This window comes from Podarcis raffonei, chromosome 11 (genome assembly GCF_027172205.1).
Source record: "Podarcis raffonei isolate rPodRaf1 chromosome 11, rPodRaf1.pri, whole genome shotgun sequence".
Classification (NCBI taxonomy): Eukaryota; Metazoa; Chordata; class Lepidosauria; order Squamata; family Lacertidae; genus Podarcis; species Podarcis raffonei.
Window position 1 is genome coordinate 17,892,648 of NC_070612.1, and position 25,567 is coordinate 17,918,214.

Sequence of the window (25,567 nt, forward strand, 5' to 3'; positions counted from 1 at the left end):
CCTGGTGGGAGTAGTGCTGCTGTGGTTTCTATAATACCAGGGGATGCTGCAGGCACGCCAACTCTAGGGAGCAGAGGTGCCATCAGCCCCATCAATATTCCTTAGCAGGGAGTTCAGCCCCCCAAATATTAAAGGGATGGAAGAGGCTAAGCCGCCAAGCATGGTCAAAAGGCAGGTTCCTTCTGGGTATGAGAGAGAGGAGGAGCTGCAGCCAGCGAAGCTGTACAGCACTGGGCAAGGCCTCCTGCCAATGACGCCTCGCCTCCTGATGATGCGTGTCGCATGCACATGACATCACAGGTGAGCGCCTGAACCTCCCCAATCGTTGACCCAAGGCAGTGCCTGGGGCAAGCTGAGTAGCAGGCTTAAGAGTCCCACATTCTACTACCTTGCTACTTAACTTCTTTCCATTTTCCCGCCTGCTGTGCCTCAAGTGGCAAATTCTCCATTGATATTCGCCGTTGAAATTCACCGGCAGGTATTTGCACCAGTTTTAACTGGTTTTCGTGTTTTAACTTTTTTCTAGGCTTTAAATCATTATGGTATTTTATTTTATTTTTTAGTGAACATCTTATCGTTTTATTTCTTTTGTAAACCGCTTTGAGGATTCTGTGACAATCTAGCGGTGTATAAATTTTATGGAATAAATAAATAAATAAAGGATCTCTCGCCCCTCTGCCCAATATTTTGGGGTCAAGGCCAGGGGTGGGTGGTTGTTACTTCCAATTCCATAACAGAAAAAACAATCCGACAGAGATTGTGTTGTTAAGCACCTGCCTTGCCAGGGTTTGCTAACAGTGGATCGCCTTAAAGCAAATGTTGTTAGTCTCTTCCATCCATCTTGGATCTCTGCCCCTGAGCATTGATGCTTATTTGCCTTCCTGTAGAAACAAAACGCCCCTGCGGTTGTATCCTATCCAATTCTCCTGTGTTGGATTTCTAACAACCAGGCTCCCACAATTACCATTATCGTTATTATATTTAGATTGATTGATATCCCGTCTTCTTGTTGTTGTTCTCCCATATGCTTGGTCCTCTTGCCTTCCTCTGAAGCCATCATTCCATCTTCTTGGGAGCCTTGGACCCTTCTTTAGCAGGAATGCAATATCAAACCCAAAAAGGATGTCAGACACACCCACATCTTTTCGCGGAATGTTTTTTCAGTATGTGATAAGTGGATAGGTCATCATCCAAAAACGAAACATCATCATCGTACGCAATGGGTCTGCAACAAGGCTGTGGTCTGATTTTGTCACTGGCCAACTTTCTGTTTTGGGTTAAATTGTTTAAAATTTGGTCATACACGGTTACAGCGGACTCGCAGGAACCACTACAATACCGGAAAATCAACTCTTCTTTGGTGTTGTATCCCAAGCCCAAGTCAGTCACATTTAAGTGCATCTCAGTTAAGACACAATCCCGGTTTCTTCCCTTCGGATCTCTCCGTCCTTTCCTGCTGCTGGAATTACTATTGTTCTTTGCTGCACGTTGACGGTTTCTTTCCCTTTTGGAGCTATATGGTGTTGGTTTATCTGGTGACCTCTTCAGGATTTTTATAGTGGCTTGAATGAAATCTTCTACATCACCAAGCCGCTTGGGATAATCCTCAGAAATATTAGCTGTTTTGAAAATACAGAAAGAAAATAGTTTGTCAGATGAACGTATATTGGGAAGAAGAACCTCTTTTTATATACAGGCATGTATACATGTATATTTGTGTGTGTATCTATCTATCTATCTATCTATCTAGTCGTACCTTGGTTGTCGAACAGAATCCATTCCGGAAATCTTTTCGACTTCCAAAGATGTTCGACAACGAAGGCACAGCTTCTGATTGGCTGAAGGAGCTTTCTGCAGCCAATCGGAAGCCACGTAAGCTGCATTGGACGTTCAGGTTCCAAAGAACGTTCTCAAACTGGAACACTCGCTCCGGGTTTGTGGCGTTCAGGAGCCAAAATGTTCAAGTTGCAAGGCATTTGGACGTACGACTGTAGTAAACACACACACACACAGGCATATTTTATATACTTGCATGCTTTCTCTCTGAATGCATAATTCTTCTCAGAACATTATTTAAATGCATCTTTTGATAATTGCGGCTGCAATCGTATGCACACTCACATGGGAGCAAGTCTGAATGAGCTCAATGCATAGGACTGGTTGGTAGCTCAGTTCAGACCCTCACGTTACAGCAAGAGGAGCAGGCCAGCTCACCTAGAAATTCACCATGGTAGCATTCCTCAAGCATCCCTTCTCTGCAATGTATGAACCATGTTCCCCACCATGCATTGGGAGGTTGTGTTTGGATCCAACCCATCTTCCCTCTGCATCTTCCATTCTTCTCGGTGTGCCATGAGCAGAATACCTTTAGAGAGGACTGTACCCTAAATCAAAAGAGGCTTGGGGGCTGAATGTGGCCCTGCAAACCTCCCTCGCTGACCTTTGGGTCTCTCCCCAGACCAGACTCCATCCCAGGCACATCTACTCCTAACCCTACCTTATATTCCCTTGTGTGCTTTTGCCTTGGACATGGTTAATGTCTCTTTGTGGAAGCTGTAGAAGATGGTTAAAGTGAGAAGTACCATCTTGCTAGTTACTCTGAAAGATTTTGAAGCATTTTGTAAGGCACCAACCAGATCTTAAGCACATTTGGGCTTGTAAATTTGATCATTATTTTTTCAGTGGGAAAAAGACCTCTTTGCACTACACTTATGCTAACCCTATCTTGTTAAATATATGTTTGCCTTGCTTAACATTATGAGAGATAATTTGCTTTATGAACAAAACTGGATTGTCCCCCTCTTAAAAGAGCAAATCCAAACGAAGTTGTGTTGGGGTGTGTGTGTTATAGTTATTGTTTTTGACATTGATACGTATTTTTGTGTTTTTATGTTGTAAATCGCCATGAGATCCTCAGATAGAGAATTAGTGTAGAAAATAAAATAAAATAATAAATAAATAAATAAATGGGACTGCACTTTCTTCAAAGAAAATGCTTTTTAAAAGAAAAAATCTTGCATGGTCATGGTGAGGAATGTGTGCTGGTCTTCAGTTGGGGTACTGTTTAGGGAGGGTTGTAGCAGGGGAGATTGTTGCTGTTACTGATTAATTTTTTGTATCCTTATTTTTAAACCTTGCTTTGATTTATGTGGAAATTGTTCAGTTTGGTTGTGTACTTTTTGATGTGTTTTGTTCATTGTTTTTGACTACTATGGTTCTATTTGTAACTATGTAATTTGTTTCATGCTGTAAGCCGCCTCGAGCATGGTTTTAGCTGTGGAAAGGTGGCATACAAATACATGCGGCCCCCAAGAAGTTGTGCAGAAGAGAATCTGGCCCTTGAGCTGAAAAAGTGCTCCCTGGCCTTGCCTTAAACAAATACCCTTTCTGCCCTCCCTGACCCCAGTATATTTAGATGTTCATCAACCGCTGGCCTGTGAAAGTGCATGAAATCAATGAGCCGTTCTCATCTTTTCACCTTCCCGCAGCCTGGTTTGAAATGAGCAGACGTAGCAGGCTAGGAAGCAGAATATAATACTCGCATTACAAGCCCTTCTCAGTAATGGACGTTACCAGAAAGGAATCAAAATTCACCTGTTGGCCTTCTGAAATGGTGACGGGGCTTAAGCAATTAGAGGAACTTCTCGTATTAAGAAGAGGCTTCGTGCACGGCTTGGGTGAAATGGAGACCCGTCAGCGGCATTCGTTAACGGAATATAACATCAAAGATGCTGAGATCAAATAATCTTTAAATGATTAATGGTGTTCAGGTTCATTATCTTCCTTGCTGGCTCACCAATGTGTCAGAGGAAGAACAGAGGGCAATCTTTCCTCCATCTTAGAATTCCCACAAAATCTGACACTCTCACTGGTGTCTTCTCTCTCTCGCTCTCTCAGGTGGCATGTTTAATGTCCTGAGGCAGTACTGGAACAAGCCAATACTTTGGGGCGGGAGGAATCAGAACTGAAGTCGCTTAGTTAGTTGTCCCCCTCCGCCATTATGGTTCCAGTTGCATCTCCCTTATCAGGTAAGAGGGAGAGGCAGAAACAGGCTAGTTTTAAACTCCAGATATAATGAATGTTTCAATATAATCTGTAGGCTGTATACACATTTAAAGCTCATACATTAAAAGAACCACGGGAACTGTAGTTTATCCCTTGGAGAGCTACAATTCTCAGGACCATTAATATAAACTGCAGTTCCCAGGGGAAGTCGTGTGTGTTAAATACCTGGTGCTTAAGCAGCCATAATCTTACACTTTAGCCCAAGAAAACTGGGGGGTCTACAAGAGTTGGGTTTAAATCTCTCCTCAACCACTGTCTAAAATCTCCGTCTGCATGAATTATATTCTTATGTTATTTATTTATTGGATTTCTTAACTGCCCTTCACCATAAGGTCAAAGGGCAGGTGTGTAGGTAGGTAGGTAGATACAGATAAATCTCAACACATTAAAATCAGATTATGATTGCAGGGTCCAGGTCAGTTCATATGGGGGAGGTGGTCCTTGGGGTATTTATTACAGGTAAGGTGGCCCTGAAAACACTTCTCAGATGTCAATGGCCAGGTAAAGAGATGTGTCTTTTGTACTCACTGAAAGCTGTATATTGAAGAAGTGAGACACACCTCTGTTGGAGAGGGAACTCTACAGGTAAAGGTAAAGGACCCCTGGATGGTTAAGTCCAGTCAAAGGCGACTATGGGGTGTGGCACTCATCTCGCTTTCAGGCTGAGGAAGCCAGAGTTTGTCCACAGAGAGCTGTCCAGGTCATGTGGCCAGCATGACTAAACCACTTCTGGTGCAATGGGACTCCGTGACAGGTTCCAGAGCGCATGGGAACACTGTTTACCTAACACACCACAGTGGTACCTATTTATCTATTTGCACTGGTCTGCTTTTGAACTGCTAGGCTGGCAGAAGCTAGGAGAGAGCAATGGGAGCTCACCACCGTCGAGTGGATTCAAATCGGCAAGCCCAAGAGGCTCAGTGGTTAAGACCTATATATACCTTTTACTTATGACATCATCCAGCATGAGCGACCCTTAATTTAAACCTACCCAGACCCGATGACCATTATCTGAGAACTTTCTTCATGTGCCTCCTCTACAAGAGGTCCAAAGGGTGGCAACACAAGAACAGGCCTTTTCTGCAGTGGCTCCCTGTTTGTGAAAAGGTTTCCCCAGGGATGTTTGGATTTTTATCTTGTATTTTTATGAGCTGCCCTGAAATCTACAGACGAAGGGCAGTATACAAATGTAATACAGTGGTACCCCAGGTTAAGTACTTAATTCGTTCTGGAGGTCCGTTCTTAACCTGAAACTGTTCTTAACCTGAAGCACCACTTTAGCTAATGGGGCCTCCTGCTGCTGCCGCGCCGCCGGAGAATGATTTCTGTTCTCATCCTGAAGCAAAGTTCTTAACCTGAAGCACTATTTCTGGAGTCTGTAACCTGAAGCGTATGTAACCCAAAAGTACCACTGTAAATACTAATAAAATAATTTTAAATAGAAGCAGGGGAACTATTCAGAGGTAATATTGATGGAAATATTTTACCTTTATAAATCTCAAATGACATCTGACAATGGAAGAACCCGCCATCTAAAGCTGAGACAACCCCAGCGACACCTCAAGTGTGGCGATGGTGGAGATGTCTGATTTTCATGAAAGGGCCGGGCAAGGGAGAAAGTGATGAAATATCCCCACTCCTCCCAGTTGTCTTCAGGTATCAGAGCCCAGGTACAGGAAGGAGGTGGCATTGGGGATACAGACCATAAGATGCAGGAGGCCTTGGTACCTTTCACACCCCTAAAAATTGCCCCTCCACACCCAATATATCCTACTTGGGCAGACCAGGGTTTAAACAAAAATACAGTGTACAGTGGTACCTTGGGATGCGAACGGGATCCATTCCGGAGCCCCGTTCGCATCCTGAACAGAACGTAAGACACGACTGCACGTGCCGCGTTTTGCCGCTTCCGCGCATGCAAACGATGTCATTTTGACCGTCTGCGCATGCACGAGCGGCGAAACCCGGAAGTAATGTGCTCCGTTACTTCCAGGTCGCTGCGGAGCACACGCGTATTTATCCCGAGGTATTACTGTACTGAATTTCCATATTGGAAACCAACATCCAAATCCCCGCTCTGTTATGAAGCTTAATTTCCTAAGCGCAAGCAGGATCTCATTCAGGAAGTGAGAGGGTATTTATATCTGCCCAATCAAGCCACGGTCTACCCGCAGGTGGATGCATATAGCCCTAGTTGGATGAGCGCTTAGCGGCTGCAAGCGGTGCTGCCCATGCAGTTCCTCCCCTCGATCTGGCTGCCAGGACTGCATGCACAGAGCCCTGTTAGGAAATAAGCGATAATGCCAGGCAGCTATTTGGGGGGATGCCGGACAGGGGAGGGGAGGGGAAGCACTGGATTTAGTTCTGCTTCTGCCTACTGAACAGCTGATCGGCATGATTCTTTCATTGTGCACAGACAGACTTGGCCGCCCGGTGAAAATGCCGTCTGATATGTGCCTATGTGTGTGTGCTCTTCACCTGTTGCCCGCTACTTCCTCCCAGAGTACACTTGATTCCCCCTCGGACACGCAGTCGCCGGACTGCATGTCGGCCTGCATGGGCTTTGATGAAGCACTGAAGGAAGTTGCCACCTGTCCGCCTCTGCTCCTTGCAAGCCATCGTGAGAGGCAAAGGAAGCTTTCGACAGACGGCGAAGAATGGTTTCTTCAGGCCGCTTATGCGAATGGCAAACAGAATAACGGAATTTTGCAAGGCAACCCAAATTCTGCTTGCAGAATAAATTGCGCACGCAGGAAACAGTATGCAGATGTGCGTCCCTTTTTTTGCATAGGCAGGGTCAGTCAGCCATGAGTAAAAGAAAGAAATTCAGTAGAAAGAAAACTGGAATGTTTGATTTTGCAGTAAAACAGTTTAGGGAGCAAAGGCCCATTAATGGTTCTGCACCAACCCAGAGGCAGGTCTCGGTTGGAGTGTGGCAGGACTCTGTCCTAGACCCTGTGCTTGTCAACTTTTTTTTAATGACATGATTTGGATAAGAGTATAAAGGGAATGCTTTTCAAATTTCAAATGACATGAAGCTGGGGAGGGACAGAAAACAGAGACTAAATGGTCTTGACTGGCTGGCATGCCAGGCCAAGGCCAACAGGATGAACTTTGAGAAGGCTGCTCCATCACCTTTTACACGGGAGCGAATTTGACCCACAGAGCAGCAGTTCTCAACCTGTGGGTCCCCAGATGTTGTTGGACTACAACTCCCATCATCCCTGAGCTCTGGGCCTTGCTAGCTAGGGGTGATGGGAGTAGCTGGCCTTCCATAGAGGAAGACTCTTGGGCTCCCTTTTGCATAGAGAAGGGTGGGTAGGACAACGATCCCATCACTGTGGTGGACAATTGCTTAAGGGAAGCTGCTTCCCTTCATAGAGCAGGCAGTACCGTCACCAGGGTCGCGGGTGGCGCTGTGCTCTAAAGCACTGAGCCCCTTGGGTTTGCCGATTGGAAGGTCAGCGGTTTGAATCCACACGACAGTGTGAGCTCCCGCTGCTCTGTCACAGCTTCTGCCAACCTAGCAGTTTGAAAGCACACCAGTGTAAGTAGATAAATAGGTACCACTGCAGCGGGAAGGTAAACAGTGTTTCTGTGCACTCTGGCTTCTGTCACGGTGTTCTGTTGCGCCAGAAGTGGTTTAGTCATGCTGGCCACATGACCCGGAAAGCTGTCTGTGGAAAAACCCTGGCTCCCTTGGCCTGAAAGCGAGATGAGCGCCGCAACCCCATAGTTGCCCTTGACTGGACTTAACCATCCAGGGGTCTTTTGCCTTTGACCTTTACCTTGCTACCCTCACCTTCTACATTCAGAGCCTCTGCAATGACCCGTTCACCTCACTTTCGGAGCCATGAAGAATGAATCAGTCACTTGGGGGCCAAGTAGGAATTTTGGGATCAACCTCCAATTGGCCTTGATATTTTGTGTGAGACAGAGGTATATAAATACTTTTATGAATTAAAATAAGGCTGCCAAAGGTGGCTTCTAAAAGAAGGGCAACATGAGATTACATAGGGTCTCCTATCTATTTTCATCAAAAAAGAAAAGTGAGTTCACAAGACACCCAAGCATTCCCTCGTCTATGCTCTGGGCCGGAGGGCGAGGAGGGTGGAAGGAGAAGGGAATGGAGACAGTTAGGTCTTTTGGTCAACGTGCATCATTCCTTGAAAGGAAATGTGGCTTCTCTCCAAAACATGAAGAGGGAAACCCAGGAAAGATTCCAGTGGGAAGAGAGCGAGAGAGGAGGAGGATCAGATGAGGCAGAAAGCGAAAGAATGCAGATGTGGTTTTGCATCTGCTGGGAAGATGCTGAGAAGGCAAAAGAGGCTTGAGAATCCCTCTCTCTCACAGGAAAGCAACAGTGGAGAGGACTGTGTGATTTGCAGCAACAATAATTACCCTGGGAGCACAGTGCCCTATGCGCTGCAATGAGCATGGGTGGCCTGTGGAGAAGGGAAGTGGGCGTATGTGGCATATTCTGGGCAGGCCCGTGAACCTGACTGTGGCCCGCTCAGTCTTGTAGCCTGCTGCGTGCTTCTTTCCATCCTCTTTATATGTCCAGCTGTCCTTTGTCAACAACAAATTGTCGCTGTTTTTTGTGTTGAATATATGCTAAATGGTAATTTATGGACCTAATAGGTATCTAAAACCATTTGCACATAACATCATAGGAGCCTACACAACACAAAACACTGTTGCTGTATGTAGGTTTTATTTTATTTGTTTTTTATATTTTGGAAATGTACATCCTTTTTTTTATTCCTTTAACGTTTTGGGGGGGGGGGCCAAGAGAGTGGGGCCCTAAAGCTACAGCTTGTTTAGCTTATACGTAATCCGGCACTGGGCTGCTGGATATTAGGGACCAACTTTCAACTTCACATTTACATACAACTACTAAGTGTAGCTAACCCTTTTGGTCTCCTACTCATTTTGCTCCACTGATGTGGAGGGGAACTGGACTGTCAGTAATTTGTGGCAATCCTATTTCTGGTAGCTGGTGCTTGTAGGTGATTTGGCATATTGATATGCTAGAAACACAGTTTGCTTATTGCACCCTGAAAAGCATTGAATCTGCACAAGCCTTCAGTTTGCACCTAGATGTGGGATTCTTTCTCATAGCCTAATTGAGCCCAGTTAGCTGATGGACTTTGAATTTAAGCCCAAGGAGCATTGTTCCGCCTCCCAGCCATTGGTGTGTCTCCTTCCGCTTGGTGAGCTCTGACTCATTCTCCACGAACAAAAGCTGCCACCTCATTGACTTCATTAGGGATGCTTTGCACTCAGCAGTGCCGCCAGATTTCAAAACAAACAGACAGAGGTTTGCCCTTCCTTGTATTCATGCAGAGGAAGCGGCAAGTATACTGAAAGTACACATGTTCCTGATTATTCGCAATGGCAAGAATGCTGATGGAATCACTAGAGTTAAGGAATCCCAGCACTCCTTTGGAACCAGGCATGTAGAGACTTCTGGTTCACGTGCAACCTCCTTATAAGAAAGACGAGAGGGCAAGCAAGTAGAAAAGTCAGCGGTGGCCCCACAAGAGCACACCTGTGAATCTTTTTGGTTTCATAGCAATTGGACTACCATGGTGTCTAACCTCTGGTAAGGTATCCTCAACAACCTCACCAGACTGCCATTCCCAAAGTCTAAAACCACCAAACGATAAAACACAGTGATAACCATATGGGTGAACCTTCAGACCCAATGATGCCAATGGGAGTACAGTTTCATGGTGAATGAGTCAGCCTAGTCCTCTTAACTCCCAGTGGCTTCTGCATGACTAGGCCTGAGCCGTCAGTCATGCTTGCTACATTTCTGCTTTTGGGTTTAGCTCTCTCTCAGCTCTAGGCTGGGAAAGGAGGAACCCTCCCAGGAGAGCTGGTTAAACAAATGTCCAGACTTGGTGCCAGGACAACCAAAAACATTTTTTCAGTAGTTAAGACGGATAGAAGTTGAAAGAAGGAAAGGGAACTTTTTCTTACAGTCCATTTGGCCAGCATAAGGAGTCAGCAGCCGGTTGGAGGTGTGATCGTCTTCAGTTCCCTCTAGCACTGAGCGGGTCTGGCCATCAGGAAGAGGAAAGGTGGAGATTGTGTTGAGTAGCAACATGCAGACAGCCACCACATCCCATAACTTCATCTTAGATTTCCTTCCAGCACAGGACCCTGGCAAACAGGAGAGAGACAGGACATTAGCGTTTGCATCTTCTCCATTGATCCCATCCACACTGCTCCATGGCTCAGTGGCAGAGCATCTGAATGCAGAGAAAATTCTAGCTTCAATGCCCAGCATCTCCAAGTAGGGCTTGGAGAGACTTCCTGCCTGAAACCCGCTGCCTGTCTGTGGACAATACTGAGCTAGATGGACCAGTAGTGTGGCTTATATGTTCTTATGCCATGTGCCAATCCCTGGCCTCTATCTCATATCCCCATCTTGGCAGTCTGCTTTAAAGCGCCAAGACTTCTGGGGCTAGAACGCTGCCGTTTCCATCTTCCCTTACAATAACAAACACAGTGCTTGGCGCTGAGGCCATGTTTATTAGAAGCAAGCAATAACTCGACTTGCTGGCCCTGGTTCTGTGACTCAGCTGCTGGTCAGGGAGGAGAAAGGAGGTCAGCACGCGCTTTAAAGAGCCGTTGAAAGGAACCCAACAATGTCTTCTCAAAGGCTGCTGCCAGACAGTGGATCTGTTCAGGTGCTAACTGTTGATGGCCAACCTCAAAGGCCTTCCCTGGTCTCTGTTGCTATGTTCCAAACCTTACGCTTTGTCTTTAAACCGAGCTTGGAGCAGACAACCCTTCAGATACACAGCAAACACCAACACACACACACACACCCTGCTCCATCAACAGCACCTTCCCAAGTGACACGAGCGCTTGAGTTTCCCTCACACCCATTGCCAGCATGTCTGGTTACTGTGTTCATACAGGAGAGAAAGTGTCATGAATACTATTTTTGAAAAATCAACCGTACCTTTTAGTATCATTGTTTATTCATTTCCACTCCACCTTCTTCCCTTGCAAGGAGCTCAAGGTGGTGTACATGTCTCTCCCCTTCCCATTTTATCCTCACAACGACCCTGTGAGGTAGGTTAGGCTAAGAGGCAGTGACTGGCCCAAGGCCACCCAGCGAGTGGGGATTCAAACCCTGGTCTCCCAGCTCTGACACTCTAACCAGGCTGCACATATATATTAGAGACACAGGAAATCCAAAAGCAGGCGAGGTAAATGTCACGTGTAAAAACAATCATGCAGAGCTTTCTGCAGCACTTGACTGTGGCCTATCTTCAGCCCCATGAAGTAATAATTGAGCACACACAGAACATCCTTCTCGAATCAAATTCAGCAGCTCACTCAGGCATTGAGCTGTCTGAGGCCCTTCCGCGGCCTTAAGGGTGCATTCATGATTATTTGTGCTTGGGATTATACCAGGTTGGAGGGGGTAAGAATGATTATTGGTTTGTAGGGGTTTTTTTGTTCTTGCTTTTATCATGTATTTTGTGCTTTTATATTGTATTTTTTTACGTTGTGAACCACCCTGAGATCTAAGGATGAAGGGTGGCTTAGAAATGTAATAAATAATAATAAGCAATCTGCTTCAAAATAGCATTTATACGGGCAAAAGGTTCAGGGTGGCCATACTGCTTCATTTCCAATCAGAACATGGCAGCAGGAGATTTTGCGTATTAAGCTATAATCCTAACATGCATGTAGAACCTTTTCTTCAATTACATGGGATTGGAAATGGGGAAAAAACCCAACACCCCCAAATGCAACCGAACAAGAGAGATTTAAGCATCATATACAGAAAAGTACAGAACTTGTTTCAGCCCTGTTTAAGCATAGTGCTTAAAAATCACTATTATTTTTCTTTTTAAAAAATCCTTGTATTTTTCAGAATTTTAGCACAATTTTCTCCTATTACAGACATTTCTGTAAGCAGTTTTACCCAATATATCCATATTTGTGCAAGCAATTTTGCCCAACAGAATGCATTTTTGTCCATCATATTTTTTACTAACTTATGCATTTTAAAGTGCAGCTTTAAAACAGAGGACTGTTACAAAATTCAGAGAAGCGCAAATTTCAAATGATAGCTGCGTCTCAGTTCTCGTACTGGTTCGAGAAGTGCAAATTACAGTGGTACCTCGGGTTAAGTACTTAATTCATTCCGGAGGTCCGTACTTAACCTGAAACTGTTCTTAACCTGAAGCACCACTTTAGCTCATGGGGCCTCCTGCTGCTGCTGCGCCACCGGAGCACGATTTCTGTTCTCATCCTGAAGCAAAGTTCTTAACCCGAGGTACTATTTCTGGGTTAGCGGAGTCTGTAACCTGAAGCGTATGTAACCTGAAGCGTATGTAACCTGAGGTACCACTGTACATGCTTCCTCGTTAAAATGCAAAATGTTAGAATATCTCTTCCGCCCCCATCGCTGGTAGTGGGTTGGGCAACATGTGTGTGTTGCAACAACTAATGTGGTTTTAAGTGCTTTAGCCGAAAGCTTCCAAGTTTGTGGCGAACAAGAAAAAGGAAGAGTTGGGAATGGCCCAATGGAAATAATCAGTAGAAAGGCTCTGACCTGGGTCTTCTTACTCTCATGGTAGAAAGGACCCCTTCCTGAGTAGGATGCCTGCTCAGAACTGTGCAGATAATCTTGCTCTCTCAGTAAGCGGAAGCAACATAATACTGTACTGGCAAGGCAGGTAAGCAAAAAAGCCCCATTGTGCCCCACTGACCACTACTGTTAGTTGGTATGGGAGAGACCCTTTGCACATGCTCAAACTGGACTCCCCACTGTGTATCAGCACTGGGATTCAGAACAGCTTCCGTAGCTTAAGGTTTGCACCTGGTTCTGCATGTTTTTGATATTTAAATTTTTTTAAAAAGGGGGAATTCAGATTGGGTTACATTCAAAGGGCCTTTGATACGTAAACTTTACAGAAAGTGGGATACTTTGGCTTTCACATCAAAGTAGCAGTGATTTGGCAACTTTCAGTCATAAAGTGTTATATGGGCACCAGTCGGGCCTGGTAAACTGAAGAGAGAAAGAGGGAGAACAGGAGGAGGCATTTGCAAAACTGGAAGGACGTGTAACTCTCTCTTGGCTGAGTTTTCCTATCCTAGTTGAAACTATTATCCGCCTTGCAAACTGGCAATCTGGGACCAATCAGGCATTTCCCATCCTTTCAGCTTGTTCACCAAGAGCAGGCTGGTGTGTGGACTGCATTAAATTCCACTGTAAATATTTCAGAACATAGTTCTAGCAGAGAGGCTTTTCTGTCTTTCTTGGAAAGTTCTGCCCAAGCGGATCTGAGGTCAGGGGCAAAGGAAACCAGAGCACTTGCAGGTGCTTAATAGAGCCCGGGTGAATACCCTCCCCACCCCTGCAAGCAAACCTGTTTACGCTGTAAAAAAAGACTTATTTCTGCAAGGCTTAGTTAGTTCTGCCACAATGAAAAAATCAGCACTATTGCGCTTGTGCAGAGTGCCTTTCCCTCACCACTGGGTAACCACAAGCAGTATCCTCAGAGCTCCGATTAGGGCTTCTAAGGCAAAGGACGCAAATGAATTCTACACGAACAGGAGACCCGACACTTCTGGATTTCAGCGGGATTACAGCATTATCTGCAGCCCCTTGAAGATGAGACATTTGGATTTGACCCCTTTGGCAGCACATCCTGAACAAATTAGACCAGCCTTAATGACACATGGCACGTAAAGGCAGCTTTCCCCCTCTGTGGGATTTCAAACACCCGTGTTTACTGTCACTAGTCTTATTAATTCTGGTAGAATTCTACCACATATCGGGTTAAGAGTTCCTTTTGGTGCTGCCCTGGAATCTTTACGTATGTAACATTGGGGGAAGAGGCGCATTTGCACACTTGGGATGTGCATTTGGGTGGCACCAGAGAAGACACAATGAATCGATTTTCATGCAGCTGACACCAGTAAGTGAAGTCCTGTGCATCTTTTATGCACAAAAAGTGTCACTGTATTTAAAAGGGCCGGGACATCCATCAGGCAGACTCAGGTAACCACCTTGTGTGGCAGAAGCCAGTGGACACTGCCAGGGCCGGATTTAGGTTGGATGAGGCCCTAAGCTACTGAAGGTAATGGGGCCCTTTATATGTCCAGCTGTCCTTTGTCAACAACAAATTGCCACTGTTTTTTGTGTTGAATATATGCTATATGGCAATTTATGGACCTAATAGCTATCTAAAGCCATTTGCACATGCAGAATGTAGGCACCCTATATATAGAAATGAGCAAACCTGTGATATTTTAGGGAGCAGGCTAGCAGGCGGGGCCCATTCCTGACATCATAGGAGCTTACAGAATGCAAAACACTGTTGCTGTATGTAGGTTTTATTTTATTTGTTTTTTATCTTATATTTTGGAAATGTACGTCCAGTTTTTTCCCCTTTAAATTTTTTGGGGGCCCCCAAGAGAGTGGGGCCCTAAGCTATTGCTTGTTTAGCTTATATATAAATCCGGCACTGGATACTGCCATGGGCATTATGCTCCACTGCCACCATGCACCCTTCTCCTTCAGCTGCTGTCCCTCTCTGGCTTCGACAGCAGTAGCTTCCAACCTCTGGCTTGTCTTTCGGCTGTGGCTTTAAGCTGCAGCTTTCGGCGTCAGCTTTTGGAAACCCAAAGCTGAAAACTGAAGCCAAAGCTGGAGATGAGGTCTAAAGGTTCTTTTGGCTCGGTCTCTGGCTTCCTTCAGCTGGGCTTTGGGTTTCTGAAAGCCTAAGCCTAAGCCCAAAGCATAGCTGTCAACATTTCCCCTTTTTTAAGGGAAATTCCCTTATTCCAAATAGGATTCCTTGCAAGAAAAGGGAAAAGTTGACAGCTATGGCCCACAGCCATATGCTGTGGCTTGGCGCATTTCCATATCAGTTTGCATTTTTTAAAAAGTCCTCGTGGAACTATATCAGCTATTTAGTGTGAATTTCCTAACATACACATCTTTCTACACAATTGTGCCCAATTCCATTGCCCCAAATCTTTGGATCTAGCCCTCCACATCTGAGGTAATGAGCAAGATTCCTGGTGTCTTGAGCTGCACTGTAAATCAGGCGCTATGTCTGTGAGGTGAAAGCAGGTGGAAGAAGCTGTGGGTTCTTTGTCTCCTCCTGCATAAAGGAATTTAAAGTAAAAGCTGTGCTGGTCACTAACTCTTAGTACAAGTATCGCTTTTTGAGTTATGGTCTGGCAACTCTGAAACCTTGTGCAAGAATAAAAACTCCCCAGTCTCTAACAGGTGCAAGTCTCTTTCATCTCCAGGCAGCCAGAATTAAAACAGATCATCTTGAATTTGCATGCATTGCATTTTGTGTTTCAATAAAAACCCACCAAAAAACCAACGCCTCCATTGGCAGACTGCATAGTAAACAAAAAAACCCCGTACATCTCCAGTGCTCATCAACATTTCAAAAATGCTCAGTCACGTTATAGATCCTTGCTGCTACTTCATTGGTTTGTTTGTTTTTAATAAAACCGAGGATGACAACAAAACTAACCACCGTATACATTTGTGGCCATCAAGGTGACCTATGATTCCATGGTTAATTTTATTCATTTTTATTTACTGAATTTCTATACCACCCTTCTTCTGAGGGACACAGGGCAGTTCACAATATAAAAACACAAATATAGTAACAAAACAAAAAAAACAATCTGTTTCCCTTTCATGACACTCAAAATCAACTCCCTGGTCACCTCACTCTCCCTAACGGATAGGACTAGGACTGTCTTACTTTGGACCAATCATCTTCAAAAGCCCTAAAGCTTTTAAAAATTAATTTAAACTCCCAGTTCTTCTTAACTGCCTAGTGGAATGGGCTGTCTGACTAAGAACATCTGTACACTCCCAAAAATACATTATCTGCCTTATCCAAGTTTAACCATCGTGGCTGGACCAAAGGATTCCGGGAACTGTCACCTGGTGGATGTGCTGAGAATTTTACATTAATGTTCCCTAGTCCCAACTCACAGAACTGCACTTTCTAGGAATTGTTATTTAAAGCTGTCTGAGCTGTGGATATAGCCTATCAAAGTCAATGAGATCATTTGTCTCCCCAAAAGAGGCTCTGCAAGGAAAGTGGGAAAGAACACCAATCAATTGCAGCTTTGCTGAGCATAAAGACAGTGATGATGGAAGCTGCAGTTGCTGAATTTTTAGCCATGATGCAGTTGATCTTTTACCCATCAGGTGGCAACTCTAAGCAGCTCCAGTGATAGCAGGCAGTGACAAAGACAGAATGCTGCCTTGTATTGAGTCAGATCCTTACCCTATCTACAGTGGTACCTCGGGTTACATATGCTTCAGGTTACAGACTCCGCTAACCCAGAAATAGTGCTTCAGGTTAAGAACTTTGCTTCAGGATGAGAACAGAAATCGTGCTCCGGAGGCGCGGCAGCAGCAGGAGGCCCCATTAGCTAAAGCGGTGCTTCAGGTTAAGAACAGTTTCAGGTTAAGTATGGACCTCTGGAACGAATTAAGTACTTAACCTGAGGTACCACTGTAACACAGTACACTGTAACACAGTACAGTGGTACCTCTACTTATGAACTTAATTCATTCCAGAGGTCCATTCTCAACCTGAAACTGTTCTTAACTAGAGGCGTGCTTCTGCTAATGGGGCCTCTTGCTGCTGCTGTGCTGCCAGTACACGATTTCCGTTCTCATCCTGAGGCAAAGTTCTCAACTTGAGGTAACTCTTCCAGGTTAGCACAGTTTGTAACCTGAAGCGTTTGTAACCTGAGGCATTTGTGACTTGAGGTACCACTGTACTGTGTCAGGCAGAAGCTCTCTGGGTCTTTGGGCAAAGGTCTTTCCTTTATCGACTACCTGACCATTGATCTGGAGATGCCCCCAAACGAACTTGGGTTCTTCTGCAATGCAAAGCTACATGGCCTTTCTCCTTATATAAATTACTGATTTTTGGTGCTCCCCCTCAAAAAGGGAGGGGGGCATTAAGGTGCCAGACATCCTTATCAACATGCCACTTGAAATTAAGTCCTACATTTCCAAGTAACATGTTTAGGGCCAAAAAGCAACAACTGGACATCTTTTAATCGTTCACATGAGAAACTGCAAAAATTGGTGGATCTACTCGGCAGTACACAACTTGGAGCATCACTTCACACAGCATGCGTAAGATCGTTTTTGCATTTCATGGTATTTGATCTAGAACAAGTACTGTTCTCTTGGTCTTTATACTTAAAATCACCATGGTACACTAGTCCATTGGTAGGCAAACTAAGGCCCGGGGGCCAGATCCGGCCCAATCGCCTTCTAAATCCGGCCTGCAGAAGATCCGGGAATCAGCATGTTTTTACAAGAGTAGAATGTGCCCTTTTATTTAAAATGCATCTCTGGGTTATTCATGGGGCATAGGAATTTGTTCATTTCCCCCCCAAAATACAGTCTGAGGGACAGTGGACCAGCCCCCTGCTGAAAAAGTTTGCTGACCCCTGCGACTAGACTATACGTCTTTATAATGGAAAACACTTGATAACAGAGCATGTTTTCTAGTGAATCAGGGGAAGCCACATAGATCCATTCAAAATACTTCTTTGCAAAAGCCTTAGGATAGGGGTGCCCAAACTTTTTTCAAAGAGGGCCAGATTTGATGAAGTGAACATGTGTGAGGGCCGACCAAAGTTGAACTTTTTTTAGGATTGAAGTTTACCCCAAAGTTGTGGAGCTTTCTTTAGAATTTAACCCCAAAGTTGTTGAGGTTTTTTTTAGGATTGAAGTTGTTGAACTTTTTCTACAATTTTGCCCCAAAGTTGTTGAGCTTTTTAGGATTTTACCCCAGGACATATACTGCCACGGGGGCCAGATTAAATCAACCAGCAGGTCGGATTAGGCCCCCGACACGGATTTTGCACATGCCTGCCTTAGGATAAGCCCCTATATTTCATCAACTGCATCTCAACCCTTAAACAGAGCAGGTCCTAAACAACTCTCTACTTCAGGTGAAGGTCAAGATGGTGTCTCCCATTCAATGGATGAACATGGATTGCCTGGGAGTTCAGCACTGGTGATGAGGCAGAGTCCTCCACTGAACCTAAAGGCAGCAGGCTAGCTTAAGCTACTGTAGTGCAGGGGAACTGGCACCTGTCAGTTGCTGGGAATCACAAGCAGGGGTGGTGCTGATGGGCTCAAGTCCTGCTTTTGGCCATCTGGTTGGCCACCATGACAGCAGGATGCTGGACTCAATGGGTCATTATTGACCTGATCCAGCAGATTCTGTTTATGTTCACCTGCAGGACCCTGTCCGATAGCACCTTGCTGCTGCCCCTCACTGTCTGCCACCTGAGGTTGCCGGCTGACTTTGCCTAATAAGAAGGCTGGCTCTAGATAATTTTGTGGAAAAGAAAAAGGGCATACAATAGTTTAAACCCCAGCACCCCTGTTTAACAGGTTGTGGTTACAGCTCTAGAAAGACAACCTCTCAGGTCACCTGAAATGAAAACTTAGGAGAAAGCTCAGTGGTAAGCTAGTTCTTTGCATTGCTCAGGGTTGCTTAGCCTGAAATGTCCATAGAATGCAATGTCACAGCTTTCCTGGACAACTGGTCCCATTATTCAATAGTTTGCATAGTTAGGATACCCAATCCAATCCTGCTGTGGAGCCCACTGATGAAATGCTGACATGTCTAACATTTGACCAATGCTCTCTGGCACAGTTTTGCAGAGTAGAACTTCCTGGGAATGTGTGCCCTGTGCCATTTCCCCCAGTATATTTACCTCCCCCTTTTTACCTTCTTTTGCAAACAAGCTACCCAGTTATTTTCCTGATCTGGTTCATGAAATGTAACAACCAAGAGCCACTTGAAAACAAATACAGTGGTACCTCGGGTTACATATGCTTCAGGTTATATACGCTTCAGGTTACACACTCCGCTAACCCAGAAATAGTGCTTCAGGTTAAGAACTTTGCTTCAGGATAAGAACAGAAATCAGGCTCTGGTGGTGCGGCGGCAGCGGGAGGCCTCATTAGCTAAAGTGGTGCTTCAGGTTAAGAACAGTTTCAGGTTAAGAACGGACCTCCGGAACGAATTAAGTACTTAACCCGAGGTACCACTGTACACATCAAGAGGACAAGGCTGTGAATAGACCTTGGATGGAACAATCTATTGGTTAAGTTGAACTCCTCTTGGAAGCTCAAACATTGCTCTTTAGTGTTCTAATAATAAAATAATAATAATTTATTATTTCAACAAAATATTAAAAATACAATAAGATGTTCACTTGAAAATGTTGTATGTGCATGACAAAATGTCTGCTTTCAGCCACTAATATGAAAGATGCATCTTTCTAAAAATGTTCAGTTCTAAAGATGTTAATCTTTAGAGCTCAACATGGGCCGGTGTTTCATAAGCTCAATCTTTGCTTTGTATGAACACTCGTTTACCACAGTATGAATGGATGGTCTTGACTCTTTTTGATAGTGTGGAGCAAAACAGGGTTGCTCTTTATCATCACTTTTCTTTGTTCTCTCTACCAAGCCACTAGCAATGTCTGTTAGAAACAATGCGAAAATAGTGGGTGTAACAATAAATGGGAGATTGCATACTATCAGCTTTTTTGTCGATGACATCGCCCTTATGTTATCTAAACCAGAAACTGCAACACCTGGGCTTGCAAAGGAACAGAGGTACTATGGTGAGGTTACAAGACTGCAAATAAATGAGCCTAAATCTGAAATTTAGGTACTCCATTACAATCTCAGGCTAATACAAAGCACATTACTGGTTTTAAAAGTTGTCCTCAAGAACTTAAGTATTTGGTACTAAAAACCTGCATTCCTCAAAGAGGGCAATTTTTGCACTTCTGCTGACACAAATCAGACAGGAATTGAAGTCTTGGGAGAAGCTACACCTTTCTTGGCCTGACCACATTGTGGTCCTTCCAAAGTTCCCCTATCTGTTTCAACTTTGGCCAATAGCTACAATGCCTAAAGAACTTAATGCCTGGCAATGACTACTAGGCAAATTTATTCACCAAGACAAGACAGCTTGTCTGTGTGATAGGATTCTATACAGTAACAGAAGCTGAGTTGATTTGGGAGTGTCACATTTATACATGCATTATAGGGCGATTTAGCTAAATTTTCCAATGTGATCCTACTTTATTACTGCAGTTAATAGGTTGTTCTTAATGTTGATGTAAATGTGATAAACATTTGGAAAAAATGTTTCATTTTCATTCATTTTTTTAAAAAGAGCAAGCTTTAAAGAAGAAGGAGGAGGAGGAGGAGGAGGAGGAGTTTGGATTTGATATCCCGCTTTATCACTACCCGAAGGAGTCTCAAAGCGGCTAACATTCTCCTTTCCCTTCCTCCCCCACAACAAACACTCTGTGAGGTGAGTGGGGCTGAGAGACTTCAAAGAAGTGTGACTAGCCCAAGGTCACCCAGCATGTGGAGGAGTGGGGAAGCGAACCCGGTTCACCAGATTACGAGTCTACCGCTCTTAACCACTACACCACACTGGCTCTCTGTGTTAAAGAATAACACAGGGCTCTCAAAATAAAGTGAATGAGAGACCGCACATGTAAACTACCGTACTAAAACTAGAGCACTCGAATCCAGTGTGTATTTACTGCTTGTAGCCATAGACCTTTGCAAACAAGGGCATTCATCAGTGGACCAGTGTATCTATTCATATTTGCAATGAGGTAGTTAAGCATGCAAAAACACTGCAAAAAGCTTCCTTCAAGGCTTGCCTTGGCAATCTACAGTTTCTAAAAGTTCTGCTCTGGTCCAGAATGCCTGCCAGGAAATCTGCTTCCTCATCCAATCCCACTGCTTTCCAGCCAAGGTTTTGCAAGGGCTGGTTGTGGTTGGTCGGTGGTGAGGGGAAAGCGTTCTGTACAGACTCAGAGCTGCTGTCCTCCTTTGCCATCCTTTCATATCCCATGGCTGAGCCACAGAGTCCAGCACAGAGATGCACTTCAAAGGGAGGCAGCCCTTGGACCCAACCAGGACTTTTTGCTCTCTGAAGTGGAGCCCTAGGGCACCCCTCCCAGCTAGGGCCAACACTTTAAAAAAGCCTTAATGCACTATCCAGACACCAGGTCATGCCTTCAGTGCTTTTATGGTGTGTCACCATCCCTCATGTATACCTCAGTAACTCTCCAGGCAGGCCTTGTAACCAAACCAAACACAGCTATTCTTTTTTTATTGCACTTATATTCCACCTTTCCCTCCATGGAGCTAAAAGTGTTGCACATGGTTCTCTCTCCCCTCGTTTGATTCTCTGCAATGACCCTGAGAGGTAAGTTGGTCCGAGAGGCGTGACTGGCCCAAGGTCACCCAGTGAGTATCATGGCAGAGTGGGGAATCAAACTCAGATCTCCCAGGTCCTAAGCAAGGCACTCTAATTGCTACACCACATTGGCTCTCGACCTCCTATGTGTTTGACAACTCCCTTATTCTCGCAGCCTCAGACAAGCACCAAACCCCAGAACTTGACCACGTTCCTGATGGGCCGCCGGACACTTTGTGGATCACAAGTTGTGCAGCCCTGCTTCGGTTAGTGCTCAGGTGAAATTACCATTTCAAACCTGTCACTAGAGGGCAGTCCACACCTACTTTGGCTTTGCTGGGTTTGCAGCATCCGGCCCCTCCCCTTTCCTCAATATTTTTGGAGGGATGTCCCTGCTCCCCCCCCCCCATTGTATAACTTTGGGAAGCCAAGCTGCCTCATTGCCATGGAAACCACTTAAAAAACCCCAACCCTAATCAAATGATTACAATACTCTTTTGCACATGCAAATCTCTTAACAGGGCAAATAGAGGGAGAGAGATGCCTTTGCCCAATTCCGGACTCAATACACCAAGCAGGTTAAATCTATATAAACAAATTGCACGCAATCTTCTCACAAAAGCCTATCTGTGTGAATGGCTCTTATTTTCAGCCTACCTCTTGGTTAGGCTAGCATGCTGCGGTCTTATGCATTTCCTAGTGTGAGTCTGTTGCAGGGGAGAGGTGGAGAATTTAAAAAAGTATTGTGGCACCTTAAAGACCAACTCATTTTATTTATGACAAATAAATAGCTTTCATCCAATGCACCTGGCCTAGTGTAGTCCATGAAAGTGTCTGCCTTATTTATGTAAATATATTATTATTGGTCTTTAAGATGCGACTAGACCTTTTGGTGATTTTATGCATATATATTCCCAAGAAAGAGTTACTACTCTTGAATTCTGGGTAACATGCCCAAGGATCTTATAACTCTCCCCATTCCAAGTCAAATGGCAATAGACCCCCTCCCACCTGTCACTGGCCCTAAAATCGAAAACATCCCTGGATGGGATCAGAGGGAAGATTCTGATGCAGGATGGAGCCCAGTTTGGGGTTCCTTCTCTGGGCATTTCCTACCCTCTCCTGCTCTAGGGTGCTAATCACCTGTGCCCAACAACTTTGAACATGCATTAACTACCTCCTCCAGATTCACGCCTCTAACGAACTACCTTGTTTTAATACCGGAGGGGAATCCTGTCCCTTCTTCTCTCTCCAGAGAGATCACGCACCTCTCCAAAATGTGTTGCCTCTGCGTCGCTCGGTGGCGGCTCCTGATCCCCTACGAACCCCACGGAAATCTTTAGGGAAATAAGGTGGCTCGGGCAATTGCAACCCAAGCTCCCTTTCCCTCGGGATCGCGACGCTCCCAGAGCATTCCCGACCTTTGCCGAGGATTTCTCCTCGGAGGGGAAAGGTGAGCGAGTCCCTGCCTCGATGCAAGGCGGCGGTGCTGGGCGTGTTCCCCATTCCCAGTGGGAGGAGAAGAGGGCGATCGAAGCGCGCGTCGCCGTCGGATAAGCGCTGCTTCGGACACGTTTCTAGGCGCAAGAAGAGGCGCTGGCTCGGCGGGGCTGGTGTTGCAGTCCCAGCACGAGCAGGATCGGGATCAGGAAACTCTGGGCCTCTGGAGAGAAGCGATTATGGGAGCAAGCTCGGTTCTCGATTCACACAAGAGGTGCCCAGCTCACGCCTGGGGAAAACCCGTCCAGCGCACTTTTTCTTTCTTTCCATGAGCTTTGGTTTCCTTTTCCCACACGATCGGCGGACGCTAGTCGGAGGCTGCTAGTTTAAGGGAAAGGACAATCCACGGTGAGACGGCGGAGCTGACAGCCAGGGAAAAGTTTAGGTGACAGCTTAAGCTTCTAGCCGTCTTGAGGGTTTTCGTGGCACTAAGCTGGTTTGCGATTTAAATGATTTGTGGAGCGCACGGTCCCTTGACTCGCCTTCCCGCAGCACTCCCGTTCAGCGCGGACACACCGCACTGAAAAAGTCTTATTTTACGCATCTCCAGGATCAGTTCCCCCAGGGACACCTTAAGCCCCTTACATCCTAGCGAAACCAGAGAGATTTTTTCCAGGGACACCAAGGGTGGACGAACCTGGCTGAAAACCTAGAACGATTTACCTGGGAGTACGTCCCACTGAACTCAGCGGGTCCTACTTCTGAGTAAACATGTCTTGGCTTGCACTGTTATTCAAGGGTGCAAAAAATGTCGCCCTTCACTCTTGAAGCTGAGGAAAACCTTGGCATAACAGGGAGGATCTGAGAGACAAGTGTTCCAACCCCTCACTCAACTTAAAACTCTCACCAGGCGACCCTTTGGCCGGTAACGGTCTCTCAGTCTAATCTACCTCACAGGGATGTTGTTAGACTAAAGCTGAAGAGGTAGAGCCATATATATATCGCCTTGGTCCAAGGGAAAATAACGAGACAAATTTAATTCCTCCACATTTGAAGCTCTCCAGAGGAAGCGCCTTTTCAGGTGAGCAGGCCGACGGCAAAATATTTAGAGCTGCAGGGCGGGGAGCTATTGTAATTGCACACTTACCTGGGAGTAAGCCCCATTGAAGACAGTGGGACCTTCTGAATAAATAGACATAGGATCCGGGTTCAGATAACCCCGGCCATACTGATTTGGATCTGGGGTGGTGTTGCGAGTGGCCTTATATAGCAAAGAAGCGCATTCTCCAGAAATCTAAGCAACCGTTGCGTCTGGCTGCCAGAGGCGCACCAGTGGAGAGCTATGGGGCAGGACCCCAGTTCTGTCCAGATCCCACAAGGCTTTCTCTCAACTTCGGCCCGACGCAACTACCTAACGACTGCCAAACAGTTATTTGGAATGCGCTCATCACCTTCACTATTTTTTTTTTTTAGAAGTTCAACAGTGAAGTTAAACTAACCCGCTTGAAATGACCAGAGGATGAGTCTATACTTCTAAAACGAGCTGGTGCCATAAGACCTCCCTGGGGATTTCCCAAACGCCCCCCCTCCCCGGCAGGCAAAGGGGCCCACTTAACCAACGCGAGATGGCGGGATGGAGACAGAAACAACCCACTCTCCAAGAAAATAATTATAAAAAAATACCACTTTTAACTCTTGCAAGTTTCCCCTCCCTTTTTGTTAGAGGGCCCTCGCTATTGGCGCTCTTGAAATGTTACCACCCGACTCTGCTGGTTTAGACCTCTGGATTGCGGCGGATCCAGAATAACCAGGGCGGAGTTCTCAAGGTGGGGGAGGTGGGGAGAAGTCGCCCCCAAACTCCTGTCCTCGGAGCAGGCGAGTCTCTCCCCGCCCCCATCCCAGGCCCCTCAACCAGCCAGACCATCGCTGCGCAACTCTCTGAGCTCCCCAGCCCAGAGGGGCTGTTTCCCCGGAGAGCCCTCCCCCTGCTTACCTCGGATCTGGTCTCTTCCGACCCAAGGGTGACATGAACGCCCGGGATCCACGGCTCTCCGGCTCAGAGATGCATGTGGAGCCCGGGGCGCGGAGATCCTCGAAGTGGGTGGGCGATGTGGGGTGGGGTGGGGAGAAGAGCCTTGCTCGCAATCCAGGCGGGGGAGGGAGCTGTTGCCGCCGCCGCCGCCCCGCGCCCTCCCCCCGCCGCAGCCCCGCAGGTGCAGCCGGGGGGCGCCGCGCCTTCCCCACGCCTTGCGCTGCGCCCGATCCAAAGCTTCAAGGTAGACGGCGCGAGAAACTCGCCTGGCCGCGGGGCGCGCCGCCTGTCAGTCGCAACTGGCCCTGGAGCCTACAGTTCAGAAGGAGAAGAAGATGAAGCCGCTGGCCGGACGCCGGAGAGAGACACCCCACCCACAGCGGCGGGGAGTCCAGTGAAGACATCGGGGGGCCCCGGCCACGCCGGCTGCTCCAGGGAGAAGAGGTGGGGAGGGGAGAGGGCGGGGCGCGGGGCGCGGGGCGCACCCAAGGGAGACAAGGGCCCCGGGAGTGGAGGTCCGAGGAAGGCTGGGCGGGGAGAAAGGGGACTCAGAAGCCAGCAAAGCTGCGTCCTCCCCGAGGGCAAGTCAAAGCTTGGCAGATAGATCCATGTGGAATGATGCGCTGCGCCACCAGAGGCTCGTGCAAAATCCAGACGCCGAGTCTTTCCCGCCCTCCCCTCGCGTCCTCCTCTTCCAACACCACCAAGCACCACCACCAGGTCACTGTAAGATCCTCTG

At 46.3% G+C, this 25,567-nt stretch overlaps 1 protein-coding gene across 1 annotated transcript; it reads right to left on the bottom strand.

Annotated features, from left to right (window-relative positions):
- Positions 1-746: 746 nt before the first annotated feature.
- Positions 747-25,099, bottom strand: GDNF (glial cell derived neurotrophic factor). Its single transcript, XM_053408477.1, has 3 exons — positions 24,790-25,099; positions 10,051-10,233; positions 747-1,619 (listed from the first exon to the last, which is right to left on the bottom strand). The coding sequence occupies exons 2-3, from the start codon at positions 10,205-10,207 to the stop codon at positions 1,126-1,128; spliced, it is 651 nt and encodes a 216-aa protein (XP_053264452.1). The 5' UTR covers positions 10,208-10,233; positions 24,790-25,099; the 3' UTR covers positions 747-1,125.
- Positions 25,100-25,567: the final 468 nt, after the last annotated feature.